This window comes from Notolepis coatsorum, assembly GCF_963971535.1.
Source record: "Notolepis coatsorum genome assembly, chromosome: 17".
Lineage (NCBI taxonomy): Eukaryota > Metazoa > Chordata > Actinopteri > Aulopiformes > Paralepididae > Notolepis > Notolepis coatsorum.
In genome coordinates, this window is record NC_140181.1 from 97,489,313 (window position 1) to 97,510,813 (window position 21,501).

At 46.1% G+C, this 21,501-nt stretch overlaps 1 protein-coding gene across 1 annotated transcript in view; it reads left to right on the plus strand.

The window, feature by feature from the left end:
* The window catches only part of dlgap4a (discs, large homolog-associated protein 4a), a 263,120-nt gene that overhangs the window by 161,194 nt on the left and 80,425 nt on the right, over positions 1-21,501 (plus strand). Inside the window, exons 2-4 of the mRNA XM_084333572.1 lie at positions 14,244-15,615; positions 18,630-18,886; positions 19,764-19,841. Of these exons, the coding sequence (XP_084189698.1) occupies positions 14,314-15,615; positions 18,630-18,886; positions 19,764-19,841 (1,637 nt within the window). The 5' untranslated portion in view covers positions 14,244-14,313. The remainder of the gene's footprint in view (positions 1-14,243; positions 15,616-18,629; positions 18,887-19,763; positions 19,842-21,501) is intronic.

The following is a 21,501-nucleotide window of genomic DNA, read 5'->3' on the forward strand; positions in this document are numbered from 1 at the left end:
CACACAGCAGCATCACACCTGGACAAGAGGAAGGGGAACTATGTGAGAATGCTGTTCATCGACTACAGCTCAGCATTCAATACCATAGTCCCCTCCAAACTCATAGCCAAGCTCAGGGAACTGGGCTTGAACTATGACCTCTGCCAGTGGGTCTTGGACTTGGACGGGTAGACCCCAGGTGGTGAGAGCAGGCAACTGCACCTCCTCATCCATCACGCTCAACATAGGGGCCCCCCAGGGCTGTGTTCTGAGTCCCCTCCTCTACTCCCTGTACACACATGACTGTGTGGCACAGTGGAACAACAACACAATCATCAAATTTGCTGATGACACAGTAGTGGTGGGCCTGATCTCTGCCAACGACGAGAGGGCCTACCTGGAAGAGGTAGAGAATCTGTCGCAGTGGTGTCAGGAGAACTGCCTCTCCCTGAATGTCAGCAAAACAAAAGAGATGATTGTGGACTTCAGGAGGTCGGGGGTCAGGGACTACAGCCCCCTCAGCATCGACGGGGCACCAGTTGAGAGAGTGGTCAGTTTCAAGTACCTCGGAGTCCACATATCCGAGGACTTGACATGGACCACACACATTGACAGTGTTGTGAAGAAGGCACGGCAACGCCTCTACTTCCTCGGGCGCCTAAGGAAGTTCCAAGTCAGTCAAAAGATCCTTAAGAACTTCTACTCATGCACAATAGAGAGCATCCTGACTGGCAATATCACCTCCTGGTTTGGGAATAGCACCGCACAAGACCGTAGCAGACTACAGAGAGTGGCCCGTTCAGCCGAACGCACAATTGGAGGGGGGCTTCCCACTCTCCAGGGCATTTACAACAAGCAGTGCATGGGCAAGGCTAAGAGAATTATCAAAGACTCCAGCCACCCAAACAACTGCCTCTTTGAACTGCTGCGGTCAGGCAAGCGATACCGGAGTCTCATGGCAAGCACAGAGAGACTCAGAAGAAGCTTCTATCCCCAGGCCATCAGGATGCTCAACTAACAATAACACTATGTAACAACCATCAAATGCACTCACAGCACACACTCACTTTAAACAAACAACTCACTGCAGCACCCACTTTACCCACTTTAGAATACCTAAACACACTTTATATTTATTGGTAAAGAATTTGCACTACAACCCATACCTCATTATACCTTACTGTAAATTGTACCTAAATTGTACCTCATCCCATTTCTGCTTTGTACTGTATAGTATATTGTATTGTAACTCAGTTACTTCTACTCTCCATTGTACATTGTGTATATACTGAACACTTTTGTTTACGTACTTGACTTCTATTTTATACTTACTATACTTATTTTATACTTATCTATTTTTAGCTAGCACAATCTCTGGAGCAAAATTAAGCATTTAACTAATAAAGAAACTTGAAACTTGATTATGGTGGTGCCAGGTATTTGCTCATCATTTTCTATCAAATAAGTCATTCAGCATGAGGGGAAAAGGCGAGGGAAATAATGACAACCCTATCAACCCAAATTAATGTCTTATTCGACTAAAACCCATAACGATCAATTAGTCAAATGACTAATTAGTCATAATGAGTAATTAGTCATAATGACTAATTATGACTAGTCATAATGACTGATTACTCAGCAGCTAGAGAACTAAGGCTACAGAACTCGAGAAATATTAGGAATGTCTGACCACTAAGTGTCTCTGACCAAAACCTGCACTGACAACATATGAGTATCATGCCAGTTAGGGCACCTTGTGTATACGGTTTACTTTTACTCTTACACCAAAAAGACATGCATGTCTCTGTCTCATGCATCATGACAGGCAGGGACTACGGATGAAAACTAGCTCATTAGCTAACTCTGGTATATTTACATTGATGTGGAAACTGAAAGTGTTGATTGATGTGCATTGTCCCTGGGTAATAGACATAATTAAACATAAACTTAAACTCATAGTATATACGTATTCAGGTTCAAATTCTTTATTGCCTATATTTATTGTAATATATTAATAACCGATAGGGCATACAGACCCTCATCTGCACCTTTTATTTACAGTTTATTTTTCTCATATATTTATATTCAGATCTAATTTCATTGCCTATATTTATGTATTTCTACTGTACCTCCTCTCCCCTCTCCCCCCATGCTGTTATGACACCCGAGTTTCACCCAAGGGGATCAATAAAGGAATATCTTATCTTATCTTAGTCGACCAATCGACGAAGAAGGGACTGCCCCACACTCTCCACCTTCAAATCCCGCCTCAAAACCCACCTGTTCGCCCTAGCCTTCAACCTTCCCCAACCTTAACCCCCCCCCCCCCCCCCCCCCTCCAACCTGTTGTGATCTTTGTTACTGTGGCCTCATGTTTTCTGTGTATCATGCTGTTTTCCCTGTTTCCCTGTGATCTTATTGTGAGGATTCGCCTGTCCCTGGACCTTTTTCCTGTGTTTTCCCTGTCTACTCTCCTCAACAGCCCCCACCCTTGCGATGATTTACTCTCCTCTACTCTTCACCAGCCCCCACCCTTGGACATCCTTGATCCTCTACCTTCACGCACCTGTTGGGAGTTTGCAATCACCTCGGGAGAGTACATAGGTTGCAGACTCCCCTCCAGTCCTTGTCGGGTCGTTCTGTATCTGTGTCTGTGTTCATGGAGTGCTGTACATTACCATTCTGTACGTCACCATCACCTGCCGCGTCTCCGGCGTGAGACGACGGCCCAGCCATCACCACCTGTCGCCGTTTGCCTGGAGTGGGACGCCGTCTTCGCTCTCTAATTCTCTACGGGAGGTTTTCCAGTGTTCCCACTCCAGACGTCAAGGCGGCTCGCCATCGCTCCCGATTCCACGGGAGGAAGGCGTCTCTTCGTGATCCTCGTTCCTGGGGTGAGGCTCGTCGTCGCTCCCTAGTATTCCACGGGAGGACGGCGTGTTCCCATCCCGGTCCCCTGGGACCCCCTTTGTTCTGCGCTGCCCGTCTGCAGCATCCGAGGAGGAGGAGGATCTCCGTGCCCGGCCCCCGCTGTCGGGCCCCTGTCTCCGTGCCTGGCCCCCGCTGTCGGGCCCCTGTCCCCGTGCCAGGCCTCCGCCGTCGGGCCCCTGTCCCCGTGCCCGGCCTCCGCCGTCGGAACCCTGTCCTCATCCCTGTAAGCAGCTCTGGCCCTCGCCCTGTCCAAGGCCTTAACCCTGTTCTCTGTCCCTGTCTCCAGCCCGCCTCTCCGGGCCTCTGTCCCTGTCCCCCTCTCCAGTGCCCCTGGTCCTGGCCCTGACACTTAGCCCTGGTCCTTAGCCCTGGCCCTTAGCCTTAGTCCCTTAGCCTGTTCGCCTCTTAAAGGCACAGTGCCGCATTTTCCATATTTCCTTGACTCTAGTGTTTTTGTGTTTTCCCTTAAAGGGACTGTGCCGCTTTTTGTTCTATAATAAATATTTGCCCTGTTTTGGCTTACTCTCATACCTGTCTTGTGTTGTGCGATTGGGGTCGGTTACAAACCATAACAGTACGACCCGACCCGTCGACGACCCCAGCCAGCACAGACAGTGTATGTGAGTTAGCCCCTGTTAGCTCCCTCTAGTTCCCTCTAGTTCCCCTGTTAGTTCCCCTGTTAGTTCCCCTGTTGACTCCCCTGTTAGCTCCCCTGTTAGCCTCGTTAGCTCCCCTGTTAGCTACCCTGTTCCCCACAGTTAGGACTGTCCTTTCAGCTAGCTTGTTCTCCTTTGCTAGTCCAGCCCTGTCTGCTAGCCTAGCTCCGGCAGCTAGCGCAGCCTCTATGCTAATGTAGCAGTACAGCTAGCATAGGCCCTCTAGCTAGCAATGCTCTGGCAGCTACCCAGTCCCTCTGCTAGCCCCACTTTAGGTGTAGCTTCCCCTGCTAGCATGGCCCAGTTTTTTGTTTGTTTGTTGCTTTGTCATGTCCCCTGCCCCGCTGTCTGATTTTTTGGGTCGCCCGGTGGCTCCCGTGGAGGGGGAGGTACTGTGAGGATTCGCCTGTCCCTGGACCTTTTTCCTGTGTTTTCCCTGTCTACTCTCCTCAACAGCCCCCACCCTTGCGATGATTTACTCTCCTCTACTCTTCACCAGCCCCCACCCTTGGACATCCTTGATCCTCTACCTTCACGCACCTGTTGGGAGTTTGCAATCACCTCGGGAGAGTACATAGGTTGCAGACTCCCCTCCAGTCCTTGTCGGGTCGTTCTGTATCTGTGTCTGTGTTCATGGAGTGCTGTACATTACCATTCTGTACGTCACCATCAGCTGCCGCGTCTCCGGCGTGAGACGACGGCCCAGCCATCACCACCTGTCGCCGTTTGCCTGGAGTGGGACGCCGTCTTCGCTCTCTAATTCTCTACGGGAGGTTTTCCAGTGTTCCCACTCCAGACGTCAAGGCGGCTCGCCATCGCTCCCGATTCCACGGGAGGAAGGCGTCTCTTCGTGATCCTCGTTCCTGGGGTGAGGCTCGTCGTCGCTCCCTAGTATTCCACGGGAGGACGGCGTGTTCCCATCCCGGTCCCCTGGGACCCCCTTTGTTCTGCGCTGCCCGTCTGCAGCATCCGAGGAGGAGGAGGAGGATCTCCGTGCCCGGCCCCCGCTGTCGGGCCCCTGTCTCCGTGCCCGGCCCCCGCTGTCGGGCCCCTGTCCCCGTGCTAGGCCTCCGCCGTCGGAACCCTGTCCTCATCCCTGTAAGCAGCTCTGGCCCTCGCCCTGTCCAAGGCCTTAACCCTGTTCTCTGTCCCTGTCTCCAGCCCGCCTCTCCGGGCCTCTGTCCCTGTCCCCCTCTCCAGTGCCCCTGGTCCTGGCCCTGACACTTAGCCCTGGTCCTTAGCCCTGGCCCTTAGCCTTAGTCCCTTAGCCTGTTCGCCTCTTAAAGGCACAGTGCCGCATTTTCCATATTTCCTTGACTCTAGTGTTTTTGTGTTTTCCCTTAAAGGGACTGTGCCGCTTTTTGTTCTATAATAAATATTTGCCCTGTTTTGGCTTACTCTCATACCTGTCTTGTGTTGTGCGATTGGGGTCGGTTACAAACCATAACACTTATGTTCCTTTTGTTTCTTTGTTTTCTCTGTTTTCCCCACCTAATGTCAGCGACTTCGGGTTCCTGAGAAGCGCTTCATAAATTCAATCAATTATTATTATTTATTATTACTACCTACCTACACATGCCTGAGCCACTTAGCCATGCCGCCATGTTTGCCCATGTGACGTGGGAGCTGTATCTCATAGGCCGTGAACAACCTGAGGGATGTGTCTGTGCTGCATGGTGTGGCTGCCGTGGTAACCGAGCTCAGCCTATAGACAGACAGGCTACATGGGGCTTAGCTGCATCCCCGGGAGGCTCAGAGAACATGACCACTATACATCAGGACTCATCCCCCAAGTGAGCCAGGCTGGCAGATGTCACAGTGTCATACCTGTGTGTGTGTGTGTGTGTGTGTGTGCGTGCGTGCAAATCTGTACTTGAGTCTAGTAATGACAGGTACAGTAGAGTAAGGTCAGGGAGGGAGTAGGATAACACGTTACACAGATACTAGAAAGGTGTTGTGATACTCACTGCCGTTAAAACCCACCCAATACTGTATTTTATTAGTAATCGATCATTTTTTAATAATACCCTGATGCCGTATTTTCTACGAGTTGAGTGGATGCGTGACCGGAGCAGTGTGTGTGTGTGCGTGTGTGTGTATCTGTGTGTGAGAGAGGGCATACACTTTGTGTAGTGGGCCTGTGAACAGTGTCGGCTGAACACACACCAATATTATTAATAAAATTGTCCATGTTCTGTCATCTAATATTTATATTCCATTACTTTTCCTGATATTTTACCAGTTTTTACCGTGGTATCGTTTTAGAACCGGTATCGTGATACTTAGGTTGGTATCGGTATTGAAGTAGAAATGTTGGTATCATGACAACACTAGAAAGGATCAGATCTGCTCTCTCTCGTTATAGATAGTGCTGCAGTTGAGTGCAGTCTGGCTTACCTTAAAGGAACACAGCAACATTATGGGAAATGCAACTTACCGTCTTCTCCAGAGTCAGACATGAAGATAGATACCAATTTCCTCTGTGTGTTCAGTAGAATGCTATCCGGCTGCGAGCTAGCCTAGCTTAGCACAAATGAATGAAAGCGGATACGGACCACTAGCCTAGCTTAAAACTCCGGGAGCGGTGTTTTTGGCCAACAGCTAGGCTAGCTGGTCCGTATCCGCGTTTGTTCATTTGTGCTGAGCTAGGCTAGCTTGCAGCCGGATAGCATTCTACTGAACACACAGAGAGGAAAGTGGTATCTCCAGACCTACCGTCTGGAGAAGACGGTAGGTAAATGGTAAATGGCTGCATTTATATAGCGCTTTTATCCAAAGCGCTTTACAATTTGTTCCTCACTAATTTGTCTCCGTTACTATTCGCGATTGGCATAGAGCCACTAGCGGAGATGATTAGATCAAACCCTCAGATACAGGGAATAGATGACCAAAAAGGCATTACACACAAGATCTCACTATTTGCTGATGACATTTTACTTTATATCAAAAACCCTTTAGAATCAATTCCAAACATAATGATGGATTTAAGAAATTACGGCGAACTGTCGGGTTATAAGATAAATGAGACCAAATCAGAAGCCATGATGATAGTGGGAACATGGCCAACACATCTGAATAGTATAGCACCCTTCCATTGGGCTAGAGACGGATTCAGGTATTTAGGAATCATTTTGACTCCCAGCAGCAATCAGTTATATCAAGCAAACTACGAAAAGTTGATTGTACAAATCAAATCAGACATGGCCAGATGGGACATTTTACCTCTCTCCCTAGTGGGAAGAATAGAATCAATTCGAATGAATGTGCTACCTAGACTTATTTTTCTCTTCCAGTCTCTACCTATACCAATACCTGCCACTACCTTTAAAAGGTTAGATAAACTCCTATCCAAATTTATCTGGCAGAGGAAAAAACCTAGAGTAAGGCTTAAAACACTATGTTTGCCAAAGAACAAGGGTGGTCTTGGTCTACCAAACCTAAGAAACTACTACTGGGCAGCTCAATTACGCATACTTGTGCATTGGATACAAAAGGACCTAGATTCAGGATGGGTACAGATTGAGCAAAACTCAATTCCAAAGACCCCTCTCAGATCCATAATATTCCTGGGGAAAGCATACTGGAAAAAAATTAAGATTGGTAACAAATGGATTACAAATACATTAAAGGTATGGGAAAGTGTAAGGAAAAAGGGGGGAGGTCCACGATCAATATCTAGGGCCATGCCAATAGCAGACAATACAGAATTCCGGCCAGCTATGGAGGATGGGGGTTTTAAAAAATGGGCGGATTTGGGCCTGGTTACTATCAATCAATTAATGGAAGGAGACTGTTTTAAATCGTTTGCACAGCTACAGCAATGTTTTGATCTACCTTCGAAAGACATGTTTAGATACTTTCAAATAAGACACTATGTAATGACTCACAGTGAGTGGGAAGCAATTAAGAGACCACCAACAAATGTGGAGCGGTACTTTATTAACACAATAGAAAAAAACTTGATGGAAAGAAAGCAGATATCCAATATTTACAACATGTTACAACTAGACGATCCAGGAGACACCACCTATATTAAAGAAAAATGGGAGTTGGAAGCTAATGTGATCATAGAAAATGAAGAATGGGAGGACAGCCATTCAAGCAATCATAAAATCACAAATAGTCCAATGTGGAAGGAGTTTGACTGGAAGGTCAAGGTCAGGTACTTTAGGACTCCTCAAGTTCTCTCCGGATTTGCTGGTGGGTCCTCACCACTATGTTGGAGAGGATGTGGATTGATCGGAGATCATACACATATTTTCTGGGACTGTCCAAGGGTGCAGACATTTTGGGTGAATATCAAAAATGAGATTAAAACCATTCTAGATCTTGACTTACCTCTGAATCCATCGTACTATATCTTGGGATGTATACCGAAAGGCACATACTATGGAGATACGTTATACATCTTGAGAGTGATACTGTTAATAGCAAGGAAAATGATAACTATGGCATGGCTACAAAATCAACCACCGACAATCAAACAATGGACCAAGAGACTGAGACAGATGTATACAATGGAAGAAATGACTGCACAATTGCAACTGAAAAAAGATATGTTTATGCAGAGATGGTCACTTGTAACCTTGTACCTGGAGATACACTAGCATGAGTCTGACGCCCTCTCTCTCTTTTTTTTCTTTTTTTGTTGTTCTTTTTTTTTTTTTTTTTTTTTTGCTAAATTTATTTTTCTATTTATTTTTTCGTTTCTTATCCTACAAAAATCCTAAAAAAAAATATTGTAAAAATCCCTCCCCACTGGGTTGTTTAAGAGGCGTACTCGGATTATACAGCTTATTTTGATTACGCTGAATACTTTGAAAACAAATTGAATAAGAGGGAAGAGGGAAGAGCCTGAGTAACAAATGTCATTGAATATGTGAATCAAGTATATTATACTGTATGATTATTGCAATGTGATGTTCATTATGACACAAAATAAAAGAAAGTTAAAAAAAAACAATTTGTTCCTCACATTTTACTCATTCACTCACACCTTCACACACCGACGGCAGAGGCAACCGTGCAAGGTGCCAACCTGCTCATCGGGAGCAATTAGGGGTTACGTGTCTTGCTTGCAGGAAATCAAACTAGGAACCTCCGGATTACAAGACGACTGCTCTACCTCTTGAGCCACTGTCGCTGTTTTTTTGTTTGTTTTTTTGTTTGGATCCACTTTTTCTCCTTATTTGAAATTTTTTCTCCCATCCCAATTTCGCCTCGCCAATTCTCCTCAGTGGCAAGGAGTAACGCGTGGGAGGCTCACGCTGCCCCCGATACTTCCTGATTCTGCTATACACAGGCGCACCAACCGACCTGTAGGAGTCGCCGTCCACACCGTCCGATCCCCACCCACCGGCTTTCCCACCCCTAACACTGCCAATTGTGTTAGTATGACGACCGGCCAAGCCGGTAGCAATGCCGAGAGCTGGGCCCACTGCGCCACTCAGCCGCCATCCCCCAGTACATTTCTCATGTTGGCGTGTTCCTTTAAGTGGGGTGGACATCTCACTTATGACCCGGCTGAGCACTGGGGGGAACAATGATGAACATTCACTGTCTCCCGTAGCAGAGCAAAGAGCTAGTTTGGCTGTGCACAGCTTCGCACAGACGTTGTCCTACAACATCTTTCATGTTACACTGATGTACCGCACACAATTAATTGTTAAAAAAACATTAAAGAGCACTCATGGTGAATTTTTGTGAAATGAGGATACATTATCTGGTGCATAACTAATAGCACTATAATATAAAGCTTGTTTGGATCTATACATTCAGAAAGGTCACCATTTTCACTGGAGAATAGAATAGAAGTACTTTGTTGATCCCAAGGGAAATTCAGCACCACAGATCGCTCACAATGAACATTCAGGTAGTCAAACATCGTAAAGGGTGGCGCACCACGTACAGCACTGCGGTGCAACACGGCCGTCGCGGGTTCCACTCCCGGACCCGGCGACCTTTGCCGAATGTCTTCCCCCGTTTATCCTCCCATACTTCATCTCTCTCTCTGCCGTACTGCCCGGAAAAAAACAATAAAATATCTACCAAAAACATAATAAAAAAGAATATTCGAAAATAAGAATAAGAGTACACAGTCGGATATATACATTCTAAAAATATATATGTATATATGTAACGGAGGTACCGCGAGTATATCCACAGTCACGTTGGACTTCATGTGTTGTGAAGTGACTGTGGCACGTAGCGGTACTGCAAGTAAACTCACTCCCCTTAACACTTTTGCGGCCACTTGGATCCGTCTAAAATCACTCTAGACGGCCAGCATTTCATAATAGACTTGCATAGTCCGTGGGGCTGTTTGTAGAGCTAAATCTATACTTTATAGTATTGCTATCTGTCCATTCTCATTGTCAATTGACACCATAAACCGTCCCTTCAAAATGGCTTAATCAATACGTTCTCATTTTATAGCGTCTTGAATATAAGCGTTATAAGGGATTTGGACTAGTATATTTCCTGGAAGGCGAGATACAGGGCGCTAAGCTACTAACGTTAAATCCAATGGCATTTCGGCTATACAGAAGCTACAGTTAAAACTCAAACTGCATATGATCGGTATGATGGTCCACCATGAATGCATGAAAGGGGGGGGGGGGGGGGTCGTTTCTGATTATTGATTACCAATAACCGCGTTAGCCTCAGTAGCCACATACGCTGATCGGGAGGATGGCTATCATAACAAGCCCTGATCAGCATGTAATTTACGTGAAAAAGATCTTACCGTGGGCCGGTTGGATCCCCCAGGGCATTTCTCAGTTATCGATCGCCATCTGGTAGATCGATATGTCCATTGGCTGATGATATATTCCTTTACTGCATAGTGAATTCGGCGTCACAAAAGGTATTCCAAGCTACTATGCTGCACATCCAGAATCCAGCTACTGGAAACTACATTGAAAGTAAAAAAAAAAAAGAATGCACCGTTCTGGCACACTGCATTATCGGGACAGCGCCCCTAAGAGGATCTGGCCGGTAATGCACTTTCCAGAATTCGAAGAGGAGGGTAGATCTGCAGTGCCGCTCGGTGACATCGAGTAGGTTATTACAATGGAATAAAAGCCAAAACAACCTTGCCACGGACATGTCCGTGGTTGGTCCTCAACCGGTGGATTCGAAACACGGATTTATCCGTGGCCCGTCCCGAATGTGTTAAAAGGCATCCAGAGAAGTGAATTCACCTCTTGGTATAGTGGTCTGCGATGTCGCCCGCGGCGTGGGAGACCGGGGTTCGACTCCCACTCAGGGAATGTCAAATAAGACTGGTTTCATATATACATTCTAAAATATACAGTAAAAATGCACAGTAAAATGTGTAACTGTACAGGAATGTACAGGGATATATATACTGGAGCAGCTCCAGGTGGTGCATTGCTATGACATCACAGATGATGGGATCTCTGGCTTCTGGCTTTTTAGTAGAGAGTTTAAGTTTAAGTTTATTTGGATCCCCATTAGCCACAGCAGTGCTGGGGCTATTCTTCCTGGGGTCCATAACACATAAAATACAGTTACAGACTTATACACTCACAACATTTACATGTCATACAGACAATTAAAACAACAATAAAAACCCTTATACACTCATAACATTTACATGTCATACAGACAATTAAAACAACAATAAAAACCCTTATACACTCACAACATTTACATGTCATACAGACAATTAAAACAACAATAAAAACCCTAAACAAATTCATAATACAATATAAAAATATATACTCCTTATGAATGAATTCATAATACAATACAATAATACCTACTCATAATTAATTCATAATACAATACAGCATAATATACTATTTAGCTTTGACATACATTATCTATGTTCATATCAGCCAATTATACATATATCCCTATCAGACACATGCCTTTTCATCCATATATACCTATCTCTTTATCAGACACATACATTTTCATTTACATACACACTATCTATTAGGGAATGTCAATTTCTTTGGTTGAAAATGTTGTTTTACCACGATTTTGAAACGACATTTACTATTCTCCTGCTTAACATGTCTGGGAAGAGAGTTCCATTCCTGCATACCACGGAACGTGACAGTTCGCTTCATTGCATTCGACCTCACTTTTGGAAGTGTAAAACCTCGTGCAGAAGCATGTCTGGTGGAATGGTTGTGTCTGTCAAGACTTATTGATAAATTGTTATATAAAATTGAGGGGATCTTTGTAACAAGAATATTCCTAGTGAATACAAGGAGTGAGCAGAGTAATTTATGTTTGACAAGTAACCAAGTTAAACAACTGTGCATCGCTGCAACATTAGTTCTGTACTCACAGCGAAGCGCTATACGTGCTGCTTTGTTTTGTACCATTTGTAATTTTTTCAGTTTATTCGTCGTTACATTCGACCATACTGCAGGACAATAGTCAAGATTTGACAAAACCAGAGCTTGAATGACCTGTTTGATAGAATTTAGTGGTAACAAATGAGCACATCTTTTAACAACAGAAATCCCTCTTCCCATTTTCACTACTATATTGTTTATATGGTGTGACCATGACAATTTACTGTCTAATGTTACCCCTAGGAGTTTAGTCTCCTGGACTTGATTAATTACCACATCACTTATCAAAAGTTTCAAGACTGGGTTCGTTCTTAGAGTATGGTTTGAACCGAAAATGATGCTACTTGTCTTTGATATGTTTAGAACTAGTTTGTTATTCTTTATCCATTCCATCACTGATTGCAACTCTGCCTTTAGGACCGTATTTAATTCATTGGCTGTTGAGGCTGATGTGTAAATCGTTGAATCATCCGCATACATAGAAATATAGGACTTATTTAGGACAAGAGGCATGTCATTTGTAAATATGGTGTAGAGCAAAGGCCCAAGGCAACTTCCTTGGGGTACTCCACACCTTACCGTTTTAACTTCTGAGTAACTCCCATTAAAAAAAACTATTTGTTTCCGGTTTGCTAAATAAGTTTGCATCCAAGATAGTGCAGATGAGGAGAAACCGTAACATTCAAGTTTTTTAAGTAAGAATTTGTGATCTATGATGTCGAATGCTGCAGTAAAATCAAGCAAGACAGCTCCAACCATTTTCTTTTTATCTATCTCTTTCAGCCAATCATCCGTCATTTGGGTTAATGCAGTCGCTGTTGAATGTCCTTCACGATATGCATGTTGAAAATCAGTGGTCAATGTGTTAAAAGAAAAGTAGCTTTTAATCTGTTCACTTACTATTCTTTCCATCAGTTTACTTAAAACTGGCAGTAAACTTATGGGACGACTATTAGATCCTGAGAATGTCAATTTCAAATTTTTTGGCAGTGGTATTACTTTGGCAGTTTTCCACTGTTGCGGATACAAACATTCACTAAAGGATTGATTTATAATATGACAGATAGCAGGGGCAATTAAATCAGGGACCAATTTCAGAAGTTTCCCGTCAAGACCGTCAACACCTGGTGGTTTGTTTTTAGTGGTACTTAACATAATGTTCTACATTACTTATAGTCACACTATCAAAATTAAATTGACAATTTTTATCTTTCATTATTTTATTCTTTATTAATAAATAAGATTTTTCATTATCTATTGTTTGCATATTATTCCTTAAATTATCTACTTTTCCAATAAAATAATTGTTAATATGATTAGCAATCTCAACTGGTTTGGTGAGGAATTTTCCTTCTGTTTCTAGAAAGGATGGGATAAGACGTCATATATACAGTGAGAATAACATTAGTGAATATCATCAGGAATTCATGTTTCATCATTACAGTGTGTTTTGTGGGAGAGAGACTGATGCGCAGCCGATCGGAGAGCATCCATCTATACCCGTATAAAGAAAAGTTACACTCACACTTTCAATTATATATGCTTTGTAAAATCACAAATGCCCCTACTGTGTGTGCGTGTGTGCGCGAGCGCGTGTGTGCGTGTGTGTGTGCGTGCGTGTGTGTGTGCGTGCGTGCGTGCGTGTGTGTGTGTGTGTGTGTGTGTGTGTGTGTGTGTGTGTGTGTGTGTGTGTGTGTGTGTGTACGTGTGTGTGTGTGGGTGGTGCTGGGCTGCTCTCTTCCTCCCCCTGGTGGTCTGGGGCCCGTGCTGCAGAGCACTACCATTATGTCGTCCCCTCATCATTATCAGCTCTGTCAAGATCAAGCTGTTTCTGGATCACGTGTTGTTAACTTACTGTGCCGCTGCTTTTGATATCCAAGGACACAGAGAGAGGCCCCTTAATGGGCTGTAACGCTAAAGTGTTCATTAGCTTAAGTGGATTTGTGGAGGGGTCCCTCTAGGGGCGTTATATTGTGCAGTGATGATGGCTGTTTTACTGGTACACTAACATTATCTGTATGTAGGGGACAAACACAGACCTACCTTTAGATGACATCCTATTATTGGCTACTAGACTTGTGTGGATAGAAACATTTAATGTAATTACGTAAATTGTCCAATTGTACACATTTACAAGATTGGGATAAAAATTTCACATCGTCATGTGGATGTTCCCTCTAAGTAAGGCCTCTGTAGTGTGGTTGTGAAAGGGTTAACCCTTTGTCGTGTGGCAGTGAAAGGGTTAACCTTCTGTATTGTCGCAGTGAAAGGGTTAACCCTTTGTTAGTGAAAGGGTTCAAGTGTGTTTTATACCTCTCCTCTGTGTGTCTTGTCTGCCTTGCAGGATGAGCCCTTCAGGGCTGCGGACCCGCGCTGAACAGGGAGACATGATCTAACGGGCCGGAGGAGGAACCATGAAAGGGTTAGGAGCCAACCGTAGCCGTCACCTGTCCGACTCCTGTGAGCCGCCGGGGGGCCATCAGAAGTCCCTCTGTCCCCTGCCCTCGGACCCCCACGCCTCCTTCATGCTGAGCCCCACCATGATGAGCCACTACGGCACGCTGGACCCCAACCTCCACCTCTTCCCTCCTCCCACCAGCCCCGCGCCCCACCACCTGCCCCCGGACTGCCTGCTGCCCTTCGGCCATCAGGTCTCCAGCGGCGGCACCTTCCCCCGCCTCCACTTCGGCTCGCAGCCCGAGCAGGGGGGCGACTGCTCCCAGGGGGGCTGCATGGCTCCCGGGGGCGTCCCGGGGCACGGAGGGGGCCGGGCCGGCACCCTGTCCGCCTCCATGTCCATGGGCCTGGGGGGCCTGGGTGCCCTCGGCGGCGCGGCCCCCATGATGATCACCAGCGGCTCGGCCACCATCTCCTCCTCGTCCGCGGCGGCGGCGGCAGCGGCCCAGATGAACCGCCTGCCCTCCAACCTGCTGGACCAGCTGGAGAGGCACCTGCCGCTGCAGCGCGACGGCTTCAGCACCCTTCAGTTCCACCGGGGGCGCATGTCCAAGCAGCGCAGCGAGAGTCCGGGCCGCATACGGCACCTCATGCACTCCGTCCAGAGGCTGTTCGCCAAGTCCCAGTCCCTGGAGAACTCTGCGGTCAAGGGCGGCGGCGGCAACACCGGGGGGCGCTCCTCCGCCGGTGGGGGGGTCGCCGGGGTCACGGGGGGGGCCGTGGAGGACGGGACGAGGGCGAGTCGCAGGAGCAAGAGCAAAGACAGGGCTAAGACCGAGGGGCCGAAGCAGAGGCCCAGGCCCACGGCGCTGGGACTCTGGAACTCCGACGACGCCCTCGACAGCGACCTCGCTACCACCAAAGCCGGCGCGGTCGCTGTGGGTTACCGCAACCCGCTGACCATGATGACCCTCGGCAGGGCGGTGTCGGACAGCCAGGCGCCTCCCAGACACGTCCCGCTACAGGGCTACAACACCATCTCCGCTGCGCACACCCTCAAGACGTCCAAGAGCAGCGGGGACCTCAAGTACCTGGCGTACCCCACCGCGGTGCCGGCGGGACCCCAGAAGGAGGAGGGGGGCAGGAGCGCCGGTGTCGCGGGCTGCAGGGAGGGGACGCTGGTGAAGAGGGGGTCCTGGTCCACTCTCACCCTCAGCCAGGCCAGGCAGGTTTTACAAAAGGGCTCGGCTACGGTCAACAGGACTCTGCTTAATCAATCTAAGTCGTGCCACCTGGACCTGCCGTGCCAATACCTGCAGGTAGGAGAGGCAGTGAGTATTGATCTTCATCCGCACCCTCTATACCAGAGCTTTCAGGTCAATGTCATTACCAATCAGCTGAGTTGAATTAGATTTTTATTAGGGATGTCCCGATCACGTTTTTTTGCTCCCGATCCGATCCCGATCATGTGATTTTGAGTATCTACCGATACCGATCTTTCCCGATCCGATCAACAATTTTTTTTTTTTTTATTATTTATTTATTTATTTATTTTTATTCAACAAACATGACCATGTTCAAGTCTTAAACTCATACTGAGGCCTTAGTTTTGGTTTTAAATTGCATATCATCATTCATTTATTTATTGTCACACAGAGCAGAAGAATAGTATCCAGCTGCAGAACGGCAGACCAGCCACACTCTCAGACCCAAACACATTTCCTTTGATTTAATTATACATCAAATGATTTATGTCAAGGATTGCAATGCCTCGCTTGAATGAAGTTAACTTTTCACCTGGATAACGTCAACATTCAGGGTGAATGTAATGTGAGAAATTGGGATTTAAAAAAAAATTATAAAAAAATGTATTTGGGTCTGAGAGTTTGGCTGGTCTGCCGTTCTGCAGCTGGATACTATTGGTTTGTTTTGGCAAAATTCTTCTGCTCTGTGTGACAATAAATAAATGAATGATATGATATGCAATTTAAAACCAAAACTAAGGCCTCTGTATGAGTTTAAGACGTGAACATGGTCATGTTTGTTGAATAAAAAAAAAATAATAATAAATAAATAAAAGAAATGGCAGATTTTTATTTTAATTTATTTTTTTGTCGATCCCGATCTTCGGAAAATCACGTGATTGGCCCCGATCCCGATCACGTGATCGGATCGGGACATCCCTAATTTGTAATACCGGTACTCTTTCCTATACGAGTTGAAGTTGTGTACTTCTCAGGAGAGATTTAAAAAAAGCTAAAGTTAAGGAGATTTTAAAAGAGAAATTTAAAAGAATTCAGGAGTACAGTTTTGAGTAAAACATCAAACATTTGTTTTTTTTCTTTAAAAAAAATTATATCTTGCAGCATATTTTACGTTTTTCTTTCTTATATTAAAATATATTTCGTCTTTAACACTTTCAGAGCCGGCCGTGTTTTCCTTTTTACCCCCTTGAATGCCCAGCAACCACTTCAATGTTAACGTTAATATCGCCTAATCTATGTTTTAAATTATGTGTCTAATCTGCCCGTCGCATTATCAATGACCCATTTCCAGTCAACATTGTCGAAGCGGATTGTTTTTTTATCGGTTCATTTCCGTTTTATAGCATTTTTAAAAGCCCTCGTTTTCAAGAAGAAAAAAAATTAATCCCTGATAAACGCTGATGTTCTATAATATTCTAGAACGTTGTCATTGTTCGGCCTATTTATGAATCGTTTTCAAATAAATGCTAGATTATCGATAGTATGTGTACGTATGCACGCTGGTGCCGCAAGCTTATTTCCTGATCACTTGCACAGTCAAAACAGCCATATCACATATAGGGGGAAAGCTTATATCTCCGTGAAAAAAGGTCTGATTATCCTAAGACTGGTAAAATAGATTCCTTACCTGAGATCAGATGGTATCCAAATGGATTATTCCAATTCCTGATCGACCATTCCAAAAATCGATCCTTTTATTGATCCCACGCGTATACTGTAAAACAGCGTATACACGCTGTGCTGAGGGTCCAGCATGAAGCTGATTGGCCCCGGTTACATGCGTGAGAAGTAAAATGTGGAGTCCGGGTTTTTTTTCCCCATGCATTTTCATTGAGTCCAATCCAAAAGGGTGAATTACCATCTGGGAGACGATAGGGGGCGCTTTTTTCACATCTGAGCGCCTGGGGTGGCTGATTTACCAACGGTAGATTCGGTTGATGAAATATGAATTCAGATCGCTAATAAAAAAAAAATAACGAATATTCTCATTATGGGCATTCAACCCGCGGGGGGTAAACCCGAAATATCTCGGGTTGGGCATTCAAAGTGTTAAGAATTTGTAAAGGATAAAATGTAATATATAATATAATATAAAATATATATAATGACAAAAATAAGCATGTGCTTCAGCCTATTCCTTTTTTTCGGTCGTTGATTTTGGATTTTGTCTGTGAGCTTGCCTTGAATATGTACATTTGTGATTTTTTATTTTAATTTCTTTTTTTCCACATGGGTGTGTTTCATTCATTCATTCATTCATTCATTCATTCATTCTATAGCTGTGGAATTAATTTAATTAAAATGTATTTTTATTGAGACCATAACCCTGCTCATTATGCACACTTGTCCTTAATAATTCCTATTTAGTCCCATATTTTCTCCACAATCATGACATGTAGTTTATCATCGCAGCCATATTTATTTCACCTGCGCATCCTCACTATATGTTTTCGCAACAGATTTATGCAAATCATCACACGCAAAACATTGAACAAATTGCATTATAGTATCTACAGTCTAGCGCTATACAATAACTCTTACCAGTAATGACCAGCGAACAGTCTGACCAGAGTGGGGCGACAGTGGCTCAGGAGGTAGAGCAGTCGTCTGACAATCAGGAGGTTCCCGGTTCGATTCCCGCTACTCCCCGGGCAGCGTGTCGATGTGTCCTTGAGCAAGACACTTAACCCCTAATTGCTCCCGATGAGCAGGTTGGCATGGTCGCCTCTGCCATCGGTGTGTGAAGGTGTGAGTGAATGGGTAAAATGTGAGTAACAAAATTGTAAAGTGCTTTGGATAAAAGCACTATATATAAAAGTAGCCATTTACCAGAGCATTATGGTGGTACTGTATATGATCTCTTCTTGGTAGCCATTTCTTTGGTTTGTGATGAACACACACTGTGGCATGTATCATCAAAAGTTTTAAACGTCACTTGTTAGCTTGGGTGTAAAGCCACTTTCAGGCTTTTTGATGGATTGGCATTTGTTTGTTAGAGCCAAACACACAGTGCATCAGACCAGCGGCCATCTTGGAATCCCTCCACTCAATAGAACTTCTGATCTCAGGTTCCTCTGGGGGACTGGGCCGGCACGCTGGGCCGCGGCGGGGGGCGCCCCGCGGGGGAGACGGAGATCCCCTGCCGGAGGATGCGCAGCGGCAGCTACGTCAAGGCCATGGGGGACGTGGAGGACAACAGTGAGGACTCTGAGGGCAGCCCCAAGCCGTCCCCCAAGTCGGCCGCCCGGCGCCAGAGCTACCTGAAGGCCACCCAGCGCTCACTGAGCGAGCAGCAGCAGCAGCAGCCCCCGCCGCCCCCTCGCAAGTGAGTCCCAGGAGTCTAGTTCATAGGCATGCGGAATGTAAAAATATCTAAATCAAATTCAAAGAAATAAGCTTGCTTATATCATGCTCCATATTTTTTCCATAGTTGCTTTTTGAAGATATATTTTTTTATTATAATTTATTTTTAAAACATTACATTCATTTAACCCTTTCACTACTACCACACTACCAAAATGGTTAACCCTTTCACCGCGACAATACAGAAGGTTAACCCTTCCACTGCCACACGACACAAGGTTAACCGTCTGTCGTGTGGTAGTGAAAGGTTAACCTTCTGTAGTGTGGCAGTGAAAGGGTTAAAACAGAGTAGACTTTGAATACAAGCACGACGGGAACAGAAAGAGTATCATTAAAACGGTTCATTAGGAGCAGCAGGGGATCTAAACACCTGCTACGTCAGCGCGCACACAGACACCAGGTGGCAGCATCTTGTTATGTATACAGAGAAGGTCTCCGGAATCACACGCAGGGTTAAAAACAAACACCGGCAAGCCTGATACCAGGGTCTCATGCGACAAATGACATCGCCATCAACATTCGTTTAGCTTTAACCCTTTCACTACCACATACCAAATGGTTAACCCTTTCACTGCGAAAATACAGACGGTTAACCATTTCCCTGCCACACGACAAAGGGTTAACCCTTTCACAACCACACGACAGAAGGTTAAAACCCTTTCACAACCACACTACAGACGGTTATGTCGTGTGGTAGCGAAAGGGTTAACCTCCTGTAGTGTGGTAGTGAAAAAAGGGTTAAAAATAAAAATAAACAATAACAAATTCAAAGAAAAAAAGAAATGAGGTGAAATCTTTTTGCCATGTGTTTTGCTCCTATACCATCCGACACGGAACAGGCCTCGTTGCTACGCTCTCATGCGGGAGGACGCTCGGTGGTCTCCGCTACAGAGTGCGTGCTCTATGCAGCATCTGAGGTCAGTGTCACCATGCTGCACGGCAGGGCCGCGCGGACCTTCATCCACCCACACCTCCACCCTTCTTCTCTAACCCCACACACCCGCTCCGTGCTTTGCCCTCTCTCTGCCACCCCCCAACCCCCCACCCCCGATCCGATCCATCTACCACCACGCGGGGTTCACCCTGAGTGGCGTGTGACCTGTAAATACCCCCCCCCCCCCCCCCTCCCATGACGACTGTGATGCACGCCAACAAGGTTTGGCCGAGTGAATCCACAGTCCCTTGCTAGGAAACCACCCTATTTTAACTCTGAAGAACTGGTCCGACACGAAACGTTCGTTATACAAGTATCGCAGAGAGATTTCAAAGGTACTCACAGTTGCACGAGGGTATTGGACAGAGAAACGCAATGGTTTGAAAGCTCGGCGTTACTAATAAACATTTAAAATATTTTTTATAAACGTGTAAACAGCGAAGAACGCCCGAACGCCGCAATGAGGAGTAGGGTATATCTGCAGAGTCGCACTGCCGTCTCGGTGATGTTTACATGTTTATACAAATTATTTAAAATGTTTATTAGCAACGCCGAGCTTTCAAACCATTGCGTTTCTCTGTCCAATACCCTCGTGCAACTGTGAGTACCTTTGAAATCTCTCTGCGATACTTGTATAACGAACATTTCGCGTCGGACCAGAGTTAAAATAGGGTGGTTTCCTACGGGGGAGCAAGGCACTGTGGATTCACTCGGCCAAACCTTGTTGGCGTGCATGATCACAGTCACGAAAGGGGCTGATGACGACCCCTCCACACTCCGCATCCTCTGCACAGTCCAACACATGTCTCCTCGGAACGACAGGGCGACTCAGAACAGAGGAAACCTCTCGTCACATAATTCCCCACAACTGATCTGAAACGGAAATACCTCTAGTGTGTGACTCTATTATACAGTGTTTCAGTATATATATATATATAGTGATATTTCATAGTTTCCTCTGTGCTGTTATTTTTGACACCCCCCCCCCTTTCAGCACACCTCGCCCCACTATCCACTCATTCCAGCGGTGCTTTATAACCCCACCCACAGGGGACGTTTTGGAGTGTGACTCAAAGCATCCACTGGATATCATCAACCAAATAAGACACGCACTCCTCCCTCCTCTCTCTCCCTCACTCCCTCTCTCTCCCTCTCTCTCCTCTCCTCTCTCTCCCTCTCTCCCCTCTCTTCCTTCCTCCCTCCCTCTCCTCCCCTCCTTCCCTCTCTCCTCCCTCCACCCTCCCTCCATCCCTCCCTCCTCCCCTCCTCTCCTCCCTCCCTCCCTCCCTCCCTCCCTCCCTCCCTCCCTCCTCTCCCTCCCTCCTCCTCCTCTCTCCCTCTCTCCTCTCTCTCCCTCTTCTCCTCTCCCTCTCCCTCCTCCTTCCTCTCCCTCCTCCCTCCTTCCCTCCTTCCTCTCTCCCTCCCTCCCTTCCTCTCCCTCTCCCTCCTCCTCCCTCTCTCCCTCCATCCCTCCCTCCTTCCCTCTCTCCCTCCTCCTCCATCCCTCCTCCCTCCCTCCCTCCCTCCCTCCCTCCCTCCCTCCCTCCCTCCCTCCTCCCTCTTCCCTCTCTCTCTCGCTATCTCCCTCTCTCCCTCCTTCCCTCTCTCCCTCCATCCCTCCCTCCTTCCCTCCTTCCCTCTCT